Genomic DNA, 24,748 nt, shown 5'->3' with positions numbered 1-24,748 from the left:
CTCTTTACTAGGGTGTGTATTCGCAAATACCTCCCTTAGACACACACACACGCACACACGCAGCCTGTCATCTGCTTTACAGGTTTATACAGGATCATGGAAGGCTCTGAAGGAGTATTTAACCCTTTGAAAAGCTGCCACTGAAAGGATTGAGTTTTTTTTTGTTTTGTTTTTTGTTTTTTTTATTCCTGCAAATTACGAGAACTGGCAGAAAATCGACTCCATCAAGAGTGGGGTAAAAGTAAATGGCTGCACTGATTTTTGTCTTTGCAAAGACTCCAAGATGGAGTCTGGCATCAGATAATGCTGATTGAGGGCCTATTTTCAGTGTCACTGTTGCCTGTTTTGTGTAACCAAGCAGAGACAATAAAGATCAAGGGGAGAGGGGGAGAGGAAAGGGCGGGGAACCGGGGTGTCTTACTGTTGAGCAAGAGAGAATTGGTTTTTCCACCATCCTAATGAGAATTCATCCTTTGAGATGGATGACTCACTCTGAAAACAATTTCATACTTGTAATAATGAGATCATATTTGAGGAATTGGGTGTGCATCCCTCGAGTAAAAGAGTGAAGCGCTTTAGCCAAAACTAAATTTATTTGTGTGGATTTTATCTGCTGAATTCAAGAAAAACTCTTGCATATGAACATTCATGGTACATAACTTGAAGTTTCAAGGAAAAACAAACAAACAAACAAAAAAACTTTGGCAAGCTTAACCGAGTCCGCTGGGGCAAACGTTTTAAAGCATGGAGACTTCTGGTCAAAATAAAACGAGAACACTGATTTGGAAGCTCTGCAAACCGACAGCGTGTCGGCTTGTGTGAGATTAGATGCATAGGAAGTTTGGAGATAAGTAAATCCCTCAGTGTTTAGGAGGTTATTTTAGTTTAGATAGTTTAAGCCACTTTATTTCTTTACTAATCAGCTTACGCCTAAGGGACAAAACCAATTGAGCTCTTCAGAAAAAAAAAAAAAAACCTAGTTGCACAGGATAGATATCTGTCTGAGCAAGTACATGTCATCCTCTTTTTAACCTTGATTTAGGATGGTTTGGAAAGCAGAAACGGCTCACCTTTAAAGTAATTTTAATTTACGCCCAAAAAATTTCTATCCACATTAAGATGTCATTTAAGATTTCTGACACTTATAGCTTGGGAGAGACGTAAAAAAACTCCCCTAAACACCTTCAAGGTGTTTAGGGGATTTTATAGCCTAAAATATAGATTTTTATTTTTAACTCTTCCTTTCTCTACAGTAAGCACAAGGGACTGAAATTCAACCATCACTAAATTAATGTAATTTAAAATACTTCTCTCATCTTAAGTTTTTTGTTTTTTGCAGCAGATTAAATTCCTTGGCTGAGATAGGCTTTTGGATCTTACCACACATGTGGCAAGAAAACGGATCTTATGTCTTTATTCCACTTTAAATGTGAGGATTGTGACGAATGGTGCAACATTTACTGTGTGCAAAACTATAAGAGCTGATTAAGTTGCTTCTTATTGCCCCAGGATTCCAAATTTAACAACGGTTTGACATTTTTGAAATAAAGTTAAATGTTCTGTACAAGATCTACTGGATCCCCAGGTGGATAAATAATTATCACCAGCGGTACTCAGAAAATAAGTCCAACTCCCTTGCCTTGCCATGCGAGCAAATTTAATATTTCAGCCTGTCAAAAACAGTGGATCTTCATCAGTGTTGACAAAATGTTTGGACAGCACAGCATGAGATTGGGTAACCTTGATATTAATTGCTGCAGTTAATATCAAGTTGTGTGTCATTTTTCAATACATGCTAAAAAGAAAAAAGGTACGTGTAACGCAGATGATGGAATTTTGCTTATTTTAAGCTACTTATCTTTGTATGCAATTGAAAGGCAAGGGAAATGCGCAGTAGAAAGAGCTAACTTCTTTTTTTTATTCAGTATGAAAGGAAAGTTTAATTTTTCTTCCAAAGAAGAAGGTTAATTTGTTTTGCAACGAAAAAATGTGCTTTTTTTATTTGCGGAGATAATATGTTCAGAATAGTTAGTATGCCATGAGAACATTTTTTTTTTCCAAACCTACAGATGTTTGCTACCTAGGCCCTGTTTAAGGCTGACCAGAAAAAAAAACAACTGTTTAATGAGACGAGAAGGGACTTTTCACACACCTGTGGAGGTGGGGTGATTACACCTTTATAGTTCCTTTGAGCAAAGTAGAGTCGGATGACTTCAGCAAATTTCCAGCAAACAGCAGCCAAACCCCAGATTAACTCACCACACGTGGCTGCGAAGAGGCTTCAAACATTTGCAGCAGATGTGCACCGTCAACCCGACTGTGCAAAAATTCAGTCTGGGAAAATATCAAAGCTTCCATCTATTGTTTCAAGGCAGAATCATGTCAAACTTGTGGTGATGGCAAGTGGAGAACGCACCTAATGATCCGGACAGCAATGCTTTATCTGTGGGATTGTGTTTCATACTGCTGGAGCTGATCAACCGTGTTTAGTTTATTTGCTTTCATCACTTCAACAAATATTCTCCAGAGTTACTCCAGAGAAAAGAGAACTCCACTTTCCCGAAACGAATGACAAAAAAAAAAAAAATCTCAGGTCAGATATCTGGTGAAAACTGCTTCAAACCTCTGGTATGAAGAAAAAAAAATATCGCACGTCTTTCGATTGAATCAATAGTGAAATAAATCAGCTCTGGCATTTTGCAATTTCATAAGAGTTTCGCAATCTGCAGCTTCAGTATTTCCCTCTGTGTGTAAAAAGCGCTGCTCCTTCAGGGCAGCTCACAGCTGACAAATGCAACTTTTGAATTATAAAGTTGGTGTTGCATTAAACATTAACAACACTATCAAAAAAACATCTTAGCAGGGGATTTTTGTCAGCTAAAGATCTGCTTTTCACTGAAAACACTTCTAACAAAATCAATAGATTTGACTCGAGGATTTGTGTCATTTTTCCAACCGTGTCAAAGCAAAGTTAAAGTTGAAATAGTGCGCGACTCTAGGATCTCTTCATCAGTGTCTTGGAGTTGGCAAATACAGGACTGAGTGAATTAAGAGACTGTAGTAGTATGTTCAGCAAAAATATCACTCCCGACCCCTACGCCTCCAAATCTCCTGAACAGCAACAGCACAAAGATGAGTGAAAACAAAACCCCTAAACTCACACAAAACTCAGAGATTCCCTCCACAGCAGCTACTGGGTTATGTCTTAAATCTAAGCTGAGACAGAAGTTGGGTAGCTTAACCAAACATTGGGATAGAAATTATCCCAATTGAGCTTTCTAATTCCCCATAATCCTTCAAAGACCAAAATACAGTATTTATCCAATGACCCAATCAGCCTTTTCCACAGCAATATCAAGAAATGCTCTAATGTAAAACAATGTTGTTTAATTCTGTTAATATTAGCATGTTGTGTTAATAACTTGGGTGAATATTGGTGTATGAGAACCAACTTGTTAGGAAAAAATAAACCTTATCAGGCACAAGTTTGTGCCAACTAAGTTCAATGTTTACACTGCAAAGCTGTTATTAAGTCAAAATAGACTCGCTCTAATTTGTACAGTGTTGTATAGGATTAGGGTTTGTTACAAAGTTCAACTGCAGCAAACGGCAGCTGTAGTATAACTAGTACTGAATTGGAACGGTCTGTTTATATAAAGTACCTTGCAACAACATTATTTTTATGAATTGGTGCTTATTTAATAAACTAAATAGATTTAAAAAGGGGCTCTGTTTGTGGAGAACATTCTTCTGTTGTCAAATGATTCACATTTTCTAATATGAAATATATTGAAGTGTAAGAAATGACACATTTTTAGCTTCTCAGAATTGTGCTTCTTTGGCCATGTTGACATGATAATTTATGTAAATGTATATTGTTTTGTGTTTTCTGTGTTCTTCTCTAATTGGGCTTTTGGGATTAGAGTACAAAGAATCATTAATTTTGGCTAAAAATTATAGAATATGTTGTCAATCACCAGTGACTGTTTGGTAACTCTGCCAGAAGGGGTCAGTATTGCTCCACCATTGAAAAAGACATTGTAGGAGAAACAGAGATCTCAGGGAAATATCAGGTTATCAGACATATAGACAGACGACTGTTTCTAAGACGGATATGAGGGCTGTGTACCAACTCTACCATTAAACTGAGCTATTTTGTGTTGCACATCTATAACTAAATGTTGCTGCAAAATTAACAACATAACTTAAATTGCTAAATTAGTCTGGCTATACCACAGTGAGAATTTGAAACTTTTAATTCTTCTGTAGAGTGCTGGTTTGATAGGTACCCTCCTCTTCCCTGGACAGTTCTCCATACATTTTTTGCTTTCCTAACCAAAGTATGAGCAGGCAATGATGCAATCGCTCCTTTTTGTCTTGCATCATTGTGTAATCCACTGATGTCCAAGTTAAGCATTCCAAACGTATCATTTTTCCTCTGTGGCAAGTTTTATTTGCCTTGTGCAGAAAAATGTTTTATTTCATGATTTTTCACATATTTCATCATTTAAAAAAAAAAAAACATAACCATTGTGAAATACAAGTCTGAATACAGCTGAAGTGAAAAAGGAGCAAATATGATGATACATGATCTTTAAACATTAAAAGTAAAGGTATGCGATCTGACATTGCACTACTGACCTTTTTTGCCATTTTCCCCAAACAAGAAGAACGTTTCAAATAACGTTGGTTAGTCTCATCTGTTTTGACATATTAATACGCCGCGACCATATGGCCGTGTGGCATATATTGTCACATAACATACGCTGTGAAATATCACATCTCCGAGCATATGCTAAATGCTTGCTAAATGGCATGCTGACAGTCTGAACCGAGATGAAGACAGAATCAGAATGTTCACGGACGTCCTATAAAACAAGTGCGATAACAACGAGCTCAGGGAGGAAAACATCTGGTTGCTCCAAGTTCTTGGTGTTGCATGGGAGTCATTTCTCAGCCACATAGTTTGCTGCTTGTTGCGCAAGGCCGAGGAACGAACAAAGCTGTCTGTTGAAAGCTGCCTGGTGGTGTCCTCAAGTGTCCCGCTGATGTAATTTAAACAGCCAATCACTCACTGCCAAGCCTTGCCAAGGAACAGGCAAAAAGAAAAAAAAAGAGAGATTGACTAAAGTTGACCTACTGTCTCATCCTTCTAATTATATATGCATGTAACATCACAATGAAAAATAAAAAGAGTGTTTTGCCTATGTGTGCTCTTAAGTATTTCAAACACACATAAACACATATTTACTCTCTAAACCTGCATACTCTATACATTTAAGGAGATATAAACAAATAATTAAAATGTTTGGGTGTTTTTTTTTTTTTTTGTTTTTTGTTTTTTTTATTGGTCCAGTGTAGTCTCTTCTTCCAAAGGAGGCGCTTTAATCACATTTATGCCAGTGGGAGCAAGAAGCAGAACAGATGGCATGAATGAAATGAGATTTTACAGGCTTTATATGAACACGGCTCTTCTAGCGCTGCACCACGACTACTGAAAAGAGAAAAGAAAAAAAAAAGCAATAATTCTAACAACACACTCAATGGATCATTTAAAACAAAAGCAGTACAACTGATTTCAAAACAACCGACTATGAATGAAAGATTAACAAAATAATGTCAGAAAGTGTCACTTCTAGCACTCGCCTTTAAATCCCGTAGAAAACCTTAGAACGAAAAGTTCCTTTCAGTATTGTTTAATAAAGTTATTTGGTAAATGATAGTGAGACACCTAAACCTATCATTTCTGTTCCGTAGATGTTGACTTTAAATAAAATATAAACATCACCAACCAATATTTATGACTTGATTTACTTTATTCAATATTTGGAACTTGGATCGCTTTTGGATTTACCAGTTAGTTTTTGTAACTCTATTTTCAATCTCCCAGTTAAAATAATAATCTAAAACAAAAAAAAAGTGCTTATTGCTGTTAAAATATTCTACATGCTGGTTCATATTGTTGATTTTTATTTCTTTAGGGGTGGGAGATGCATACATTATATATTTTTTAATGTAGTTAATATCGTATTATGATGTTATTCTCTCATCAAAAACATACCTGCGGTGCTGTTTGGATCCTTTCATTTCTCGTGTTTGAGAACTCCTTGAATCTCCGGTGACCCCTCCTGACCCCACTATGGAGAAGGGTGTAAGAAAATGTATGGATCTTATGATGTATAAAGCCTCTGACTGTGCAAACGCAATGAAAGCTGACCAAGACTATTCTGAATATGTCTCCATACCAAATGAAATGCTATTTATTTTACGCCGCTGATTAGGATAACACTTAATAGTTTTATTCTGATTATGAAATTACACATGAAAAGGCTAATTTATGGTATCCTTCACCTCTGAATTCAGAGCTATCATTTGCAGGGAGCAGCTACTTCTGATCTGCTGGGTACTTAACACATCAGGGAGAAAATCCTTCAAGTTAGTAAGCACTCAAGAACTATGGAATGTATTTGAACAGCAGTCAGTATGCTGCAGCATATTAAGTAGTGAAGAGACGATCCCTGAAATGACAGCGAAAAGACTGAGGCTTTGTAGCATTTGATTTGAAAGATATTGTGCATGACTAACACCTTAATGAGCTCCACTGTGCTCCATTTTTCATGTGCAGAGATTTTTTTTTTTTTTTTTTGCATAAATCTTGCCCTTGAAACCACAGGGCCAAGGCTCTTTTGTTGCTGAACACACTCAGTCTCATTTTGGTTGTGACCTTCCCCTGTCCTCCCCGCAGCTGCTCCTGATGCTAAGGAGTCGGCTCAAAACGGATGGACGTCCTGCTGGGAACAGCAGCAGCCCTCTGCCACAGGCTCAATTTGCATCCAGCGGCAAAGATGAAAAGATAAGACATGATATAAAATATTATATCTCAATCGCTCGCTTTCAGGAAGCAGGTCACACAAAAAAATATTATCTCCATTCTGTTTATTCCACCCCACCCCGCCCCTCAGCCCAACCTGTTAGTGTTTAGAGGAGAAAAACGGCTCTGAGAGAGAAATACGGCACATCTGTGAGGTTTGGTAGTAAAGCGTCCGACACATCCAAACATCCTGTTCTGTCTCTTCAGGCTTGTTTAAATTAAACCCGGCGGTGGTCAGGTCATTCCAAATTCACTTACACAGCTGTGAAGGTTAAACTTGTTGAAAAGATTGAAGAATCTTTCCAGCCTTTCAAATAGTGTAAAGTATACAAAAAGCCTTATATTCCTGATACTTCCAGCATTAGCGAGCTGCAGTAGGAGTTTTTCACCATCCAGGTTTGTGTTAAATATTGCAACTTATTACCACAGATCATCTGAAATGTCTTCCTTGCATAAAGTTCCAAGGACATGCCAGAACCTAATTGATAGCCTGTAAAATCTAATCTTTAAATGCTTAATTATGTTTGACTGTTTGATATGATTGAGTGTGAAGAGAAATTAAACTCTATTCAATATTCAATAAACTGTTGAAGCTCAATGAACAGAGCCACAGTGTTTGCTTACTAATGACAGATTAAATGAAAACGCGTTCGTGGTCTTATGCTGCCCCCCTATGGCCACATTTGGTAGTTATCATTGCAATGTTGTACATGACAGGAAAGGATACAAGACCCCCTCGTTAAAACGCACTTAATTATAATAAGGAACTGTTTTTTCCCCCTATTCTGATTAATATATTATCAAGAAATCACTTTAATAAAACTTTAAATAGAACCTGTCTGACAACATGAAGATCTAAAAAAACAAAAAACAGAATCTGAAGAACAAACAACACAGTCACTAACATCTATCAGTCTAGAATTATTTGGCAATCCCACAAACTACATTGAAATCAAAATTAATAATTAAAAAAAAAAAAACAAAAAAAAAACAATTGTTGAACTTCCCCAGGTGTGGCTGACCAACTCAACTGAGATGTTGTGGCACGACTTGTCAAAATTCCTCCTCAGCAAGATAAAAGACATTTGATTGATTTTCTTTCTTGCTATCCCATTATTTTATGCATAACAAAGTCTAACCCTACCAAAGACATCCTTGGAGAAAAGTTTTGTTTTCCAAGGTTTATGAAAGATAAGAGTATTTCTAACTGATCTGCAAGATGCCAAAAACAAGGCAGCTGTGATGCCAAAATAAAGAGGAAGGTACGCAGCCACTAAAGCCAATAAAGCATTTAAAGCCACTAAGCGGGTTTAATTTTGTTTAAATGCCAGTTAACTCAAGAAAATGCACACTTGTTAGTAGTATCTGACATATTTTGTGAAGAGAGTGTATCCATGTGCACACCACACAATCAATAGACGTGATGCTTTGATAAAGCTGGTTGGTGTTTTCCTAAGTAAAAACCATGGTGACCATCCCTGAGCCGAGATTCGGGAGATTTATCGACGATGAGTGACACTGTGTGAACACAGAGTGACACCTACCTGTCTGCCCATCTAAACAAAGGTCACATCGCTGTGTGGTGTTGGTTGCCTGACAAATGCAAACCTGTCACTGTCTCCAGGGGCAGGATAAAGGATTCAGCAAAGAAGAGAAGAAAAAAAAAATCAAGCTTGGACTAGATTTAAAAAAAAAAAAAAGTACATACTGAATTACTTCAATGACAGTGACAAACGTGTGTAGTTCAAAGACAAAACACAATTTAAAGTTGATTTTGTGGGCGTCTGAATGATATTTGGTTCCATATTTCATCTATAATATAAACAAGAAAGGTACAGATGAAGGGTGTAAGAAAAAATATATATTTGACAAAACAAAATGCACTTTTTCTGTCATATGAATTGATAACCGCTTTTCATGAAACACTTAAAATAAACTAATGATGTAAAAATATATCTGGTATATGTAATATAACTTTTGATTTTAGGTGAAACACGGTGAGAAGTGGGGAGTGTGAGGCATGAAAAAGAGTTGAAATGTAACAGGGAAGCGAAATGACACGTTTACAAGATGACACTCCAGCTTTAATTTCCTGGAACACACAAACATACACAGATTGCACCATTTCCACTATTGTGACTGTAGCAAAAATCGTAGCCAAAGTACATTGTGGTATTATTGCATTCAGCATAATAAGACATTCAGGTGCACGTTGCTGTGAAAACTTGTTTTCCTCTTTCACAGATTTCTTCCCTTTTCGCTTGTTTTCACACTTAAATGTTTTCCACTATAAAACACATTTTAACATCTGACAGAGATAAAATGAGAAGATAACACGCAATTTTCAGCATGGAGATTTTATTTATTAAAAGAAAACTATGCAAATAACTGGCTCTATCTGAAAAAATAATCATTGTACAAAACTGATAACTGGCTATTCCAACTTTGGTGGCAGCAACTACCATTAGGTGATCTGGAAGTCTCTCCATTGTTTGCATAATGTTTTATTTTTATTTTTTTTTAATTCAGCAATATTGTAGAGTATTTCAATCAGGTCGCACTTTGACTAAGCCCTTCTAAACATTAATTCTTTTTTTGTTTTTTAATCTGGGCAGATTTGCTGGTGGGCTGTGGATAACTGCACTTGGATCCACCATTTCATGCAAGTCTTCTCAGCCTGAAGTGGCAAAGTAACCCCAGACTTTCACATTACCACCTTTATGCTTATATTAATGTTAGTAGTCTTAGAAATTGGGGGGGGGGGGGTTTGGGGGGGATGGGCTTTTGTGTTATTGTAGGTCAGAAGTGGCTTTTAACATGAAAATGTCATTTGGGTGGAATTTTTGCCAAGTCTCGTTCTTATTGTTAAATAATAAACAATGAGCTTAACCAAGGCAGGGGAGCCGTGCAATGCAGCAATGTCTGGACATCGGGCTGATGCAATGATTGGACGTTCTTGGTTCTTTTGTGGCCTCTTGATTAGCTCTTGGTGTGCTTTTAGAGTAACTGGCAGGACAGTCTTTGGAAGTTTCACCAACTTTCCATGGTTTCTCCGTGGGACTGAACTACAAAATGTGGTCAGAGGACCGACTACTTTCTTTTTTTACCCAAAGGACCAATAATTAAAATAATAGTTTGTTTGGACAGCTATTTCTTTTCTCACAGGAAATAAAATAATTTGAAAATTGCTTTTTATATTCACTCAGGTCATCTTTGTCTGATATAAAATTGGTTAACAATATAGGGGGATTTAAATGTGACCAGAAAAAAAAAAGAAAAACAAAATAATTCTTAGAAGGGACACATAGTTTTTCACAGCATTGTATTGATGGCATTAAAGTGTACATATTTTTCATGGTCGGGTTGCGAAAAATTTCTTTGTATTAAATAATTCTATAAAACATTATAACACAATAAAATAATAATAATAATATTAATAGAAAAAAAAGAAAAACAATGTAAAAAAGCATCCTTCAAGCAAACAGTCTAAAAGTTCTAAAAATTGAAAATACAACAATATAAAAAAGTTAGGCTGATTTATTTATTTTTAAACAACGTATAAATAAACATTCATAAGATAGTCTAATGTTGCTGAAATGAGAGTCACACCAAACTTTCTGGGAAGGTTTCTGGATTTTTACTTGACATCATCTGCCAGACGTGCCACTTTTCTGTCTGTAGGTTTGAGCAGTCAGAGCCCGTTTTCCTCTCTGTTGGACCTACAGTCTGAAGGGCGGGCGGGTTCTGCTGGGGGAGCAGCGACGTCTGGGCGTCGGCCTGACGGTTGAAAACAGAGACTGGGCAGGGAGCAACTGAAGTCTCCCGAACCGATCCAGCACACAGACAAGGAGACAAAACCTCTGTTCTGTCCATAAATAACGGACATGTAGGGCGTCCTGTCCTTTGTACTGAGCTGTCTGGGGTAACAGCCCCTGATTGGCTGCTCAGTGACTGATGCAACGATGATTCTGGCTGCCTCTGCTCTCTGTGGTCATGAGGACCACTGCTGCTGCAAGTCACTGGGAGGTGTGGCCTGTTCTCCAAAACGCCCAATGATGTTTGTGTCGCTCCGACGGGCAGCTTGTTGTTGCCTTGGTGACTGCTCAATCCCTCCGACGATCCATACGAGTCACATTCTGAGGTATCTCCAAGGGAGCCTGTTGGGAATCGTTTAACATTTTGCATTTATTCCACATCCCAAGGCCGTCTGGAGCGAGCATTAAAGAAATGATAAAACGGAGATAATTTTGTTACCAGTAATGTGATGGCTAATAAAATCCTTCCCAAAGAGCTCATGCCAGGTGTCCCAGAAACAATCAGCCGAGGCATCTGAGAGAAGCAGGAAAAAAAAAAAAAGATTATACTGTCTGCTTTAATGCATGGTTATAGGAGCAGGAAATATGACATAAATAAAGTCGTGATTGTTTTAGGCTGGTTTCTGCGTGCTTTTGGCACGTGCATTGTTCCAGTTCTGTGATGAATTATTTTTAGCTCCAGTAACAGCTGGAAAGTTAGAAATGTTTATATTATAACAAAGTAGGGGGAAAAGAAATCCCACTGGATTGAACCTGGAGAATGTCTAAAGAAGCTATATATACATACCCTTTGAACTTTTTCACTGTTTGTAAAGTCACATTTTGTCTGTTTTTTTGGGATTTTATGTAACAGAGCAGCAAATGGCATTACATAGATGTCAAAGGAAAATGATACACGGCTATCAAAATACTTGACAAATAAAAATCCTAAAAGTATTGCATGTGTGTATCCCAACATACACCATGCAGAGTGAAAATTTCATTGATCTCCTGGAGTTACGACTGATAATCTTCTTTGTTTAATGTATCAGCTTTGCACATGCACAGGCCATTAATCTTTTCATAAACTTGTACCAGTTTTCTTGTCCCTTATGAAGAAAAAAAAGTAGGTTTACAATTGCCTCCTTTGTTTAAATGATTGAACAACATGCAGTGGGACTTTTAAAGCGATCAATATTGTTTTATTTTATTTTTTTCTTTACCTAACTTCAAACTTCTTCACAACTTTATCTCTCCATTTTGCATTGGTCTACCACTTAAATCCCTCCCCCCCCCTCGCTCCCCCCAAAATACATTATTATTATTGGGATCTACTGTGACAAATTTACAAAAAGAGTTTGCGTGAAATGGCGCATCGCTGTCCTCAGACAGTACATGAACCCACTTGATAGCTATTACTCCTCTTGTCTTAATTTTTATTGGACATTCAAAGTTTTCCTAAACGTAAGAGAATCATAAATTATCCTAAGCTTTTAAAATGTGTTATCTTTATGTCTCTGAGTTTTAATCTTATTCATCCCACAGGTTTCTGTTCTCCTGGTTGTCAGAAAGACAAGTCAGTGGGTCAGTTCCAAAAATCTCTGTTGCATTGCCTCTTGTGCCAATTTGGGTGTCAGGGTGTGAGTGAGTCAAACTACTTCTAAAGTACAACCATGTCATAAAATACATTTTGTTCACCTTTGTCAGCAGAGAGGATTGGCGAATCGCTTCCTGATCCATCTTTGGAACGGTCACTTAGTTTGTACTGCCTGGGGCGTATGGGATCTCTGTCTGAGTTCAAACTGCTGTGCTCTGTGTCCTTAAGTAGCAGTCGATCTGACAGCACAGGAGAGTTATTGTCATAAGGAGACACCTCTCCGCTGGACGCTTTGAGGGAGTCACTAGACATGCAACTCTCTGTCAGAGAAAATGAATCTTCTGGCCTCAGAATGCCTGACTCCCTGCGAAGAAAACAGAAGAGAAAAAAATAAATAAATCACGGGATCTCAATAACGTACAAAAACGATCAGCGGCCTAGCAGACAAATCACGTAAAGAGGGGAACTACTGGAAACTTACGAGCACTGAGAGGCCCTTCTTCGCAGCAGATATTCGACAACATCAGAATCCGTTTCAAGCAAGCTAATCAGCACCTCATTCTGAAGATCTGCAGGAACCTGGGTAAAGCAAAAGTCCAGTTTGTTTCACCGTCTTATAAATAATCGATATCAAATACATATTCCGTAGCAGTAAAGAAAGTCGTATTATGAAGAGCAAAGATTTATTTCATAGTACACATTATTGTCTTTTACATCACTAGTTTTAATTTTCTAATTTTTATATAGCAGTACAGATTGTTTTATTACATAAAAGAGAGAGTTCTGTGAGTTCTTTTCAAAGAGCAGGACTTAATTCCTGTAAAAAGCAAAAACGTAAGAAGATGAAGCCAGATATTGGAGTGCTTCCAGTATCTGGCTTCTCATTTCTTGAAATTGAGCGTAGATAAAAGCTCATTTTACAAGGTTCTGGACTAAAAACAAACTTACTTTAGTGATGTAGCTTTGTTTTACAAGCACCTATAAAACCTTCTCTTGGTTTATTAAGTCGATGTTTACATTTCCTTTACGTGGCTTCACTCTGTTAAGCCCAACAATGGCTCAAAAAACAAGACGTATCTGTGACTTGGTTTGTCTTGAACTCCACCTTATCTTTGGCTGCTTTAAATGCCCCTGTGCTCCACTTACCATAAACAGCATATCATAAGCATCGATCATCCTTTGGACAACACTGATGATGGCTGAACTCTCCTCTGCATGCGCAAAACTCTGGACAGAAAACTCTTTGTCTGAGCTCTTTTGCTTGTGCAACAAGTTGGGACCAAGGATTGTGGCTAAATTGCGTGACGTCATCTTGTTTCCTGGAACCTAAACGAAAAACAATGATAGAATTTTCTTTTTTTTTTTTTTACAAATAAATCTACTAAAAAATGAAACAACAACAACAAAAAAACTTATTAGGTCAATGATTCTGTTCAAGGTCTGTTTCTGTGGACATTACAGTCATTTCGTTTCATTGTTGGTCTCAATAATACGTTTGTCTCTTCGGCTTGTGTTGTCATCTTATTCACACAGTAGTCTCGCCTTTTTGAAACCTGTTTGTAAAAAAAGCTGAATATCAGCCGTATTGCAATTTTCAAAGAGCTCGAAAGAAGAAGCAGCTTAAAGTCCGGAAATTACGGTGCCCTTTCTTGGGAAAGACTGGAAATGTGAACACCTGGCTCCCTTCAAACAAGATAAAAAATGTTCTACAAAGTCTCCAGGATCTTCAGCCATAATTTCACGGCGAAGGCAATTATGACAATTTGCAAAATTTCTCTGCACACATTGGAGGTTTCTGCAGCTCCACTGTCACTTTCCATCTTACTGTGAAGAACGAAGCACCATCTGTGTTTTCATCAACTGTTCACCAGTATAGAAGGATGCAAGTGATGAGGTTTTCAGTATGGATGGCCCGTTTCTCTATCCACATATAGTGACTTGAGTCAGAATGAGCCATGCATAAAAAAAATCCAACTTGTCTATCTTTTTCTGATCATCAGGCTGACGGTCTGAAACTTGAAGTTATTTTCAGAGTTCTGCTTTTCCCTTCTTCACATAGTCCTCTGTTCTTTTTTGTGGCTAAAGGCAATGTCAAGTCTTCACTTCAACAGCAGGAAAATACATTTCACATTTAAGACGCAGCTTGAAGAACACACAACTCCCCTAAATCTGTCAGTAATTTCCCTCTACGTGCAATTCGGAGGAGTGTGCGCTTCTTCATGGAGAGTTCAGTGCATACCAATCTCTTATCAGCAAGAGGCATAAGCATGTCTTTTTAAATTATTTTTTAAATATTTTCATCTGCTTGCTGAGGTCGTAGATAACACTCCTAGCAAAAGCCTTACAATAGATAAGTGTGCTTACAGGGCTGCCAGTGGCATGATATCCTGGGTTTCACGGTCCTGCTCGAATTCGTCTGACAGGGGTATGCAAACCATGAATTATGGACAAGCCACCCCTGTTGCTATCAGGCAGGCTGTTGCTCAATGCAGCACCAAGTATGCAAAAATGCTGTCACAACAATCTCACCAGGAAGGTTTTGTGCTTGTTCAAACAGGCAGAGAAGGCTTCGACTCATCAAGAATAGCATGGAGTGCGCTGCTGTCTTGATGACCCCCCCCCCAGCAGACCTCTCCATCTAGAACTTGAAACCATCCATGTTCTGGCAGCTTCTTTGTCGAAGTTTTCATTATCTGTCGTAAAAGTGAGCCACGAGCTGGCCAGCATTAATAATGGATCTTTTTATTTTGAAAATACATCCCCCTAAAAACTTTACCAGAATAATGTCATTTCATATCAATAAGGAAAAACAACAAAAAGCAAAAAAAAAGTAAGGGTGTAGAATATAATCAGAGAAATAAATTCTTTGCGCCATTAGCTCAGCGCGTTTAGTCCGACACAAATTAAAATGTAGCCCTGTATTATTCTCAGTCCAACACATTACCCATCTCAAGGTAATTACCTAAAAATTACACAAAATCTAATCAGTGCACAGAGGCAAAATGAAAATAAATAGATGCTAAGTGTTCCTAATATGCCTCCTCCTAATCTCACACATGCTCACAGGTACTGGGCTTTATAACAGGAGAAAAAACAAATTAGGCCATAATGGAGGGATGTTCACAGAAGCCTGGTGTCTGTGTGCTCATGGTGCTTCATGGAGAGAGTGTTCATGAATCATTTGATGAAGATAATTGTAATCGATTAACATGCATAACGGCGCTGCCGTTTTGGCACAGTAATCTCTTCAAATTAGAGGCTGCAGATGCAAGGCACATCTGTCCAACTGCCCTCTGCTGGCTGCTGGCATTCATCGCATTAAATCTGGGGAACAGTCTGTTTAGGAGGATGCAAATTACCCTCTTTTGGCTAATCATGTTGGGGGTGGGGAGGTTCTATGTATTTGGCTTTTGCTTTTGTGTCTAAGCAATAAAGCAAATGTGTAATTAACATCAAAGTGATGAGTAATGTAAACAATCTGGGAAATTATATATAAACGTCCCATGAGTTATACAAAGCAAATTCTGCTTTATTCAACTCATCCAAAAAAGGGGGAGATTTTTTTTTTTTTTTTACCTTTCGTCTTTCTGTGTCCAGGCTGTCTTCAGCATGTGAGGACACAGTGGACAATAAGCTGAGGATGCGCTGCAGCGTGTCGCTATTAGAGGGAGGAAGCAGAAATATGAGGAGCTGGATGGCACGCTGTTGTTTGGAATAATCCAGCACTGCAGAAACACAAGTGCATCAACTTTAGTCAGTTAAAAACATAATCAAAAAGTTCATGCAAACATTTACATCAAAATAGTGTACAAAGCCGGTGAAAAACTTGCCGACACCAACCATTGGCATGAATGTTATATAAATTGTGGCCCGTAGACACATTTCATTCACAGTTCTTTTTCCAAGAAGAAATGATCAAATAACTTAGAGATTTTTAAAAAATAAATAGTCAGTGCGCGACTGAATTAATTGTGGATTTTCTCAAATTCACAACGGTTCAAAATTAAACATCGCACAAATACATACATAACGTGTACATGTTTATGTAGATATTAACAAGATTATTGTGTAATTGACTTGATATTTAAGAACTGTCCTCATTAAAACTGTTAGAAAAGTTTTATTTAAGTAATTCCTTGACTATATAGATCTGGCAGTAAATTTTTTTTACTCTTTAATTTTACAGTAATGTTTGCAATAAACTAATTCGAACTGAACTACCGTTCCACTTTAAAAAACAAAAAAAAACAAACAAACATTTATATCACATCTTTAAGTGTCCCAAATTTACACAGCATCCATGCCCATGGTGAGTAAATGCAAACTTTTCATCGAGACTGCATGTGTCTGTGTGCTCCTCACGCATTGTGTGGATGAAAGCTGTGTACAGTTCTCTTGTCAGCAGCGGGTCAGGCAGGTCTCTGAGGAACTTCTTCAACAAAGCAGCGACGTCGTGGACGCAGTGCTCATCGCTTAGGTGCACTTCCCAGCCTTGATCAAACTCCTCACGGAGCTAGATGAAACATCATCACAATCAGTGCTGCAAAGGATTTTTATTTTATTTTTTTTAAACATCGAGGAAGCTGATCAAAGTACAGAAGGTTACCTGTCGTACTCTCTTCTTGGAACTCCCAACGCGGAAAATTCCTACTGTCTGCAAGCCTGAACAAAGACACAAATGCTTCACAAGTGGCAACAACCTCATATACGCTCATAAAGTGATTGATGCTTCTGAAGTTTGTACCATTTTTTTCCAAGTGTTGGCAGCAGAGATCAACTATCCTCGGCACCTGTCTGTAAATAGGGTTAAGGCTGAGCTTTTTGTCGCGGGGTTTCTTCCTGTTCCCGGCTGCCTCATCTGGCAGAGACAGCTGAAGGGCCTCCAACAGCCGAGCCTGGTTATCATCGAGGTCAGTGATGCAATCCACAGACACTCCACCCTGTCAGTCATAAGAGTGACAACCATGTAGTCAATGGAACGCAAACCAGCTCAGCGTTGCTGCAGGAAAACATGTGCGCTGGCTTCATTTAAAGGCCGCAACATCTGCATGCAGAGCGGATATCTGAAAAGGTCACGAATTCCCACCGAAATCTGCAGAGCGGCTGTAATCAGACAGATCCCCTGTTGTTCTACATGAGTGAGTCAGGTTTATTGACAGAAAGGCTTACCCTCCTGGATGTCCGTGAGGCTATGTCTGGCGTGCTGGGGAGTGGAGAATCGTTATGGCTCTCTGGGGTGGAGCTCAGAGAGGAGTTGCTGCTGGAGAGCTCCTTGTTAGGCCGTTTGAAGCCAGAGGACAGGTGAAGGAAGGATAGCATCAGTTCGGTAGTGTTGCTCTGCTCCTCCCGCTGGTGATCGTGCCGGAGCTTGTGCACGCGGTCGTTGGTTATGACGTGCGACAGCGGTATGCCAAACGCCTGCGGCGAAGTCTCTGTGTGAGTAGGGGGAGAGCAAGACGCAGTGATTAAAGCTGAAGTTGGCACACATAGTTTCAGTCATGTCTAGTTCACAATGTCTCATAAAAGCATTCATACCTCTTCAACTTGTTCATATTTTTTATGACACAACTGTGAATTTAAAAGCACTTTATGACAAACGTGTGGGATAGGCCAACACAGAATAAGGCAGAAGTGGGGAAAAGAACGATGGATTTCTAATTTTTTACATTTGCTCTGAGTTAAGAACTACATTTTGCTGCACTTGGAGGTTCTAGTACTTTTGGGTATGGGTCAAACGGCTTTGCACAGACTGAAAGGGGGAAAGGGAGTGAAAGATTTTCAAGTCTTCCCAGGGATGTTTTAGTAGGGATTGTGATGTGGACTTTGATTGGTCCATTCTATTACGGTTCCAGTCCAGCTGCATGTTTAATGTTGTTCTCCTTTGCAGCCTTTAATGGGTTTAATTCCATAATAGCCCTATGTTTATCTCCATTTGTCGTTCCACTGACCTTTTTATGCTCTTCCCTCTAACCCTAGAGAAAAAGAATCCACACATAATGATGCTGCCATCACCAAATTTCAGCTTGGGAATAGTGTGTTAAGGACTAGATTCAGTGCTAGTTTTCTATATTTTCTTCAATTTACCATTTTATTGGTATAGGATGAAGGTGGGTGAATACAAATGTAAGACATATATATAGGAATCCATATAAAAGTGTACGTTTCCGTTACTACTGCAGCCTACTTTATGTGGGTCTATCACAATAAAATACACTGTGATTGTAACGTGACAAAATGTGTAGAGATTTAAGAGTTACGTACATTTTTCAAAGCACTCTATCCTTTGTATAATTTTCAGGGAAACATATTTAAATTTTAGCAGAATCTTAAATAAATTCTACTAAAAATAAAGAGGAACTGGCAACAGCAGAGCACGCACTTAATATTCAGTGAGTGCATACTTTCCCAAGTGCCTTTGTAAACAAAAGACTGAGGAGAAAAAGAGGAAAGAGGGGGCTGGGAATGCCGGAGGATAAGCTGCAACGAATGAGCCTCCACTTAAGATTGTTTTAGTTATTTCCCTTGACTGCCTCTTTCTGACGGAGAACATCACTTTCCTGCCACATTGTTGCGGCGGGCGGGGCAGCACGCTGGTTGAAGATCACAGCTTCCTCTGTACTGGAAGATTCTGATCACTCACAGCTCCGAGCGAATAAACAGCTGAGAGTGTGTTTGGTGGAGTGAGTGTACACAGCTTCAGCCAAAAAGGATAAGAGCTGCTTTTAAAATGTCAGAGCCTGACAAGGCCCAAGAAACTAATAAGACGCTCCCACGGATCTAAAATACAACTGTGTTTATCTCCGCAGGCTTGAAAATGACTTCGTTTTGGGATTTACAGCTATACCATTCTGCTGTGATGTTTGTGTGAAATCTTCTCACAGGATAACATTTGAGAAACACCACTATTCGTCATGAGCGGCATTACCTTTGTCTCTGCTCTTTTCCTTAGATAACGAATCCAACTTCTTCCTAAGAGACTTCTTGTGCTTGTGGCCATCTGTAAAAGAAAATACAAAAATCCGGTTTATTTAGCTCCTGTTCAGGCTTGTTTCACTACTGATCCCCTTCTTAAACACAACCAGGCAATGTCATTTTTGCACTATACTCGGGTGAATAAAATCAGTATTTTAATGCAAGTGATTCAATAAGATTAGCTTTTCTTAATAGGCAATCTTGAAGCTGATTCGATGCAAACTAGAAAACTTAATTGCCTCTCACCAGGTGAAGGAGAGAAAGAATAAGTTGCACAACATATTGAACCTCAGAGCGGTGACGAGGACAGCTTGGAAGCAGCGTTAGGTATATTTTTAAAGTTTATGTGGCATGCATTCAAACTGTGAGCCAACATGAAATTAGACCAGTTTGATTGATTTGTGTCCATTCCTGAACTAGATCTATACATGGCAAACTAACTGACATAAACATATACTCCTCATATCTACCTGAATTCCAGATACATCAGCAAATAAGAAAGTAATCCTTTATTGCAGTAGCATAAAGTCAATGGAAAATATGGTTCCAGCTCTACAAAAACATGTATTTGCCTTTCTCCTGCTTTTGAAAGACAAACTAAGGTTACATTAACTACATTACAGCTACTGCAATAAAAGACACATTTATTTCCAGCTTTTCACACAGATATTTACCAGGTTTTCCAGTAACTGGATCTGTGCATGTTCACATATGTCAACAAACAAAAAGAGGTTTGCAGAAGCGAATATTTGTGTGAAGTGTGTGAGGAAGATAAGTACATTTTGGAATGGTGATATGGCAGCCGAGGTCGTGACACCGAATCAGTCGCCTGAAGGCAACTTCCTGAAGGCGGACCCTCTCCAGTTCTGAGAGGCTCTGCAGTGGGACTGGCTTTAGGGAAATGCTGGGTCCCAAAGATGTATTCCAGGTGATGTCACCCTGAAGAGACATGCAGATATCATTCATTCAATAAAGCAGACAAAGTGTTGATGTTGAAGTTGCCAACCAAACAGAATTCTTCTGTTTTTGCTGGCTTGTCACACTTGAAGCTGCAAAATGTAAAGTTTATATATATATATAAAAAAATGTTTTACATATTTGTGAAACTGTCACTATGTTGTGACAGCAAGGTTTCCCCCAGAAAACTTGCTAAGCCTGGTGGTTGGGCACTAGGGCAATCATTCATCCATCGGCCTGTCATGTTTTTGTGTTTAAAGTTGACAGATAATTTGAAAATATCACTTTATACTTATGTGTTATTAAAAGATTGTAAGATTAATACCTGAACACCAACTATAAAGTATTAAAAAATGTAAACATTTTAAAAAGACTTAAAAAAAAAAAAAACATGCTTAGCCTGGTGGGGGTATAAGTGAAGCCTGGTGGCCCGCCAGGCTTATAATACACGGGGGGAATTGTGAAAAGAATAAATCAAGCTCCTCCCAGTCCCAACTAGAAACAACCAATCAGAGCCAGGAGGCGGTCCTTAGTGGTGTCAATCATGGCCATGTGTGCGCTGTTCACTCCTTTCCCTCTTCCCCTTTTGCACTCTGCTTCCTTACAGTTTCTCTCCATCAACAGAGCCTGGCGGGAATGCTAAAGTTAGTTAGCATGGCCACTATTCGCAGCAGATAAACAGTTTTTCTGTAACGGTGAGTTGCTTCTCCACCACTAGCACATTTAACAGCACATTCACAAGGTTAATTGACAGCGATAAGACGCTCCTCCTGGCTCTGATTGGTTGATTCTGCCTGGGAGACGGGTAATTCTTCAGGCAACAATAGCAGCACTGGGAGGAGGTGGAAGGAGATCAAGCTATTCACAGATTATCTGTCTCATTATACTGTCACAACATGGCCTTAGCAATTATGTAAAAAAAAAAAAAGACATTAAGCTGTTCTTTAAATGTTTCAGATCATTAACATTAATCATTAATTTCACACAGAGATAAGCTGATATAACCTGATAACTGGTTATGCCACCCTTGCAACAATTATCATCAAGTGCTTGTGATAAATGGAACATTCCTGTAGTGTGTATGTATATATTTTTTTCCTTTATTTAACCAGGTAAACCCCATTGAGATCTAGATCTCATTTTCATCCCATCATGATCTTAAAGCATATCCAAGCAGCAAAGCACCCCTAGAACATCGTACTCCCACCAAAAGTATGATGTTCTTTTTCTCAGCTAGATTTATGCCACATGTGACAAGATACACAACTGCTCAAACGTTTCTTTTCTGTCTCATCAGTCTGGGGAATAGTTTCCAAAAGTCTTGCAGATGTTGTTTTTTTTTTTTTGGCAAATATAAGACTGGCCTTTCTCCTCGGTTTGGTCAGCTGGAGTTTTCTCTTAGAACTTTACCAAGAATGCCATTTTTGCCGTTTTTGTTTCTTACTGTTCAATCATGAACCCTAACATTAACTGAGACACGTGAGGCCTGCAGTGAGTTAGACATCATCCTGGGTTCTTTTGTGACCTCTGGGGTCAGATGTTTGTGCACCTTTCAAGTATTTTTGGCCCTACGTCATCCCTGTTTCACGTTTTCTCCATTTGTGGATGATAGCTGTCACTGTGGTTCACTTACTGTAATTAGGCCGAGGTGTGGCTGGTTAAAACGAACAAAAATACATAAATAATAATGTAACAGGTAGGCCACTATACAGTTTGCTTTTAGCCTTTGCACAAATTGTCTTCGTCAGGTATAAAAAAAATAAGGTTTGATCACCTGAAACATGTCTGTGTCAAAAAGCAAAGACAAAAGAGAACTGTAAGGAGGCAAAGACTTGTTTTCGCAGCACTATATCTCACACTCAAGAGGCCCTTGGTATGCAGAAGCTGATAGCTGTTTCACTCAGTCTGATAAATGCAAACTGCGCCATAGCTGTAAAAACAGTAAAACCGTTTGCTTAATATGTGTCAACAGTTGTGCAACATTTTGCAAGAAACTAAATTATTTACAGTGAATTCATTAATACAACACTTTAATGTTCCACTTTAATTCTAATCCTTAACATATCTGCCTCAGACGCAGGTAGTTCAGAGCACACTCTGAAAAGTCAGTAATAATCCTTTATTTTAATGAATCAAAAAGCATTTTAAAGCAATTGTGAAGATTTAACACAGTAGCGTTAAAGGGGGCATATAATCAGATTTTACATTCTCAAGCTTTAAGCATCTTCATGCTGAAGATTAAAGTGCTTTGATCCACATCTATTGAGGCAATCATTTGAGCCATGTTCCAAAGAGGCTTAGTAACTCATTATAAGGATAAGGCTTACGGTGAAGTAGCTCACTTCCATTTAAACGAGCATTAGGACTGAGCTACCATAGCAGATGTTTTTTTTTTGTTGTTTTTTTTACTCATACACGCAAATCGTGAGAAGAGGAATATAAATGTGGCAGGGATGTATCTGGCTCCAGGTTCCTATTTCTGCGTCGCAACAACCAAAACACTGTCAAAGAAATATCTTCAACGACGAGAACAATGAGTTCTGTAACCACTGCTGAGCCCACACAGAGTCTTGAAGTCAACATCATTATGTCAGTTTGAAACTACATGAAGAGACAGATGCAATCGAGTCAGTCAAAATTTCACAAAGGGGTTGAGACCAGGTTTCCAGGATGTGAGAACAACAAGCTTCAAAACATGGCAGAAGAGTGGAAATATCTACCTATTGGAGCCCCAGTTAGCACGTTAACAAAGTATTGAAAAGCATCAAGTGCAGAAAGAATTAGATGCAACTGTGGAAAAATCCAATGAGTTCAGTGATTTGTTTTGCATTGTTTAACAAATTTTGCAATATGGCTCTATACTTGTCCCGATAGCTTCAAGTGTTATTAAACAGTACACTCTCAATAACCCAAATGTATTAATAACTTTGCTTTCATTTAAAAAGTGAAATGCTATACATACATTATGAGGAGAAAGCTCTGCTTTGCAATTATGATGATTTTACACACCAAATAGAAATGTTGGGTTTGATAAAACACAGTGGGTTCCTGAATCAACACTTTATATTGGACCTCTAGTGCCTCTCCACTCTTCTTCACATATTCTGGGACTTTGATTTTTAAATGAAATAGAAAAAATAAGTCTTTGGACCACTGAGCAGCAGATTTTTTTTTCCTTTATCCCAGGTAAGACACTTTTGATATTGTTTCTGGTTCAGGAGTGCCTTTACACAAGGGGTGTAACATTTGTAAGTTCCTCAAACACTTGAATGTGCTTTGTTCACAATCCTAGGGTTGTACCGATTGCAGTTTTTTGGCCAACCACCAGTTACCGATCTTTAAAAAATACGATCTGCCAATTCCGATTTTGGCCATTACAAATTTTTTTCTCTAAAATGTCGCTAAATACATTACTTTATAAAAAAAATAATTTTAGTTCACCTAAAATTTCAGAGAAGTTTAGCTCATATTTCACTTACGTAATTTTCTTCAAAATTAACAAAAAAATAAATATTTCAGTATGAATGTATTGATTCTATGTAGGTTTTGCTTTTTGTATCATATCAGTTAAATAAATCAGTTTTTCAGTAACATTCTAAGTTATTGAGATGCACCTGTTAGTAATCCATACTCCAAGTTGCTGTTTTTTTTTTTTTGTTCTAATTTTTAGGGTAAGCCTTGTTGATATATGAAAGTATGACTTGATATGAAGGAGAAGCTGCATAACTGATTGCTTCTGCGGTAGCTAGCTGACCAAGCTGAATTAGGTTGCACACAATGCAGTTTGTTTGGGGATGGAAGTTGGGCAACACATCTCAAGTTACAGGATGAATTATCTAGAGTTTTTACAGAGCATGAACAGACGTTTGCAAGTAATGACATGCTGTAAATTTGGTTTCATCAGGATTTATGGCTGCATCTTAAAATCCAGCTAAATATACTGGAGGGCTGGTCAAACATCTTTCCATTTATAGTGATGTTATAGCAACTAGAGTTAAAAGCAAGAAAGTAGTGGAAACTACGACTTCTTGGTCAGTACACCAATTGGTTACCATAGAGACTGTGGATGCAGAATGGTACAGGGACATTACAGACCAAGGTATACCATACTGCTCATGTTTATTCTTCTACATTGTAAAAAAAAAAGATACCACTCTATCAAAACCCTCTGAACAGGAAATAACTTATTTTTATTTAAGCCTTTGTTCCAAAACATGTTGTTAAAATAATTCATCTTTTTAGATCTAAATAAATTATTCAACATAGGTATGTATATAGACAATTTTAAGCGCTCATTTGATATCCTCTTAACGGTTTTGTCTAAAATCCCCGAAGTCAGGAAATCATGTAGTAGATTTCAGAGACATTCGTTTCTCTCTTTACATTCTTTCAGAAGTAAAAAACGTTTGTAGTTGTTCTCAAGACGTCTCTTACTTACCAGCTTTGAACTTTTGCCAGCAAAGTACATTTTACAAGGCTTGTCTGCATGTCTCGTCTTTTCTGTTTTTATTGGTAACATTGACAGAATGTTTAACGAGTACCTACAGACTGCTGTAT

General features: G+C 38.2%; 1 protein-coding gene across 2 annotated transcripts in view; it reads right to left on the bottom strand.

The window, feature by feature from the left end:
* Positions 1–9,475: 9,475 nt before the first annotated feature.
* Positions 9,476–24,748, bottom strand: part of LOC103134244 (rho GTPase-activating protein 6-like) — a 23,781-nt gene continuing 8,508 nt past the window's right edge. For both annotated transcript variants that reach the window (XM_007546404.2, XM_007546405.2), the window contains exons 2-13: positions 20,014–20,173; positions 19,188–19,259; positions 17,432–17,694; positions 17,007–17,202; positions 16,869–16,924; positions 16,625–16,775; positions 15,839–15,987; positions 13,409–13,588; positions 12,744–12,841; positions 12,364–12,626; positions 11,126–11,200; positions 9,476–11,028 (exon numbers count right to left, since the gene is read on the bottom strand). In XM_007546404.2, the coding sequence (XP_007546466.1) occupies positions 10,475–11,028; positions 11,126–11,200; positions 12,364–12,626; positions 12,744–12,841; positions 13,409–13,588; positions 15,839–15,987; positions 16,625–16,775; positions 16,869–16,924; positions 17,007–17,202; positions 17,432–17,694; positions 19,188–19,259; positions 20,014–20,173 (2,217 nt within the window). In that variant the 3' untranslated portion in view covers positions 9,476–10,474. The remainder of the gene's footprint in view (positions 11,029–11,125; positions 11,201–12,363; positions 12,627–12,743; positions 12,842–13,408; positions 13,589–15,838; positions 15,988–16,624; positions 16,776–16,868; positions 16,925–17,006; positions 17,203–17,431; positions 17,695–19,187; positions 19,260–20,013; positions 20,174–24,748) is intronic.

The sequence above is a fragment of the Poecilia formosa genome, unplaced genomic scaffold, assembly GCF_000485575.1.
Source record: "Poecilia formosa unplaced genomic scaffold, Poecilia_formosa-5.1.2 Scaffold16, whole genome shotgun sequence".
Taxonomy (NCBI): domain Eukaryota; kingdom Metazoa; phylum Chordata; class Actinopteri; order Cyprinodontiformes; family Poeciliidae; genus Poecilia; species Poecilia formosa.
This window is presented reverse-complemented; position numbering and strand designations above follow the sequence as displayed.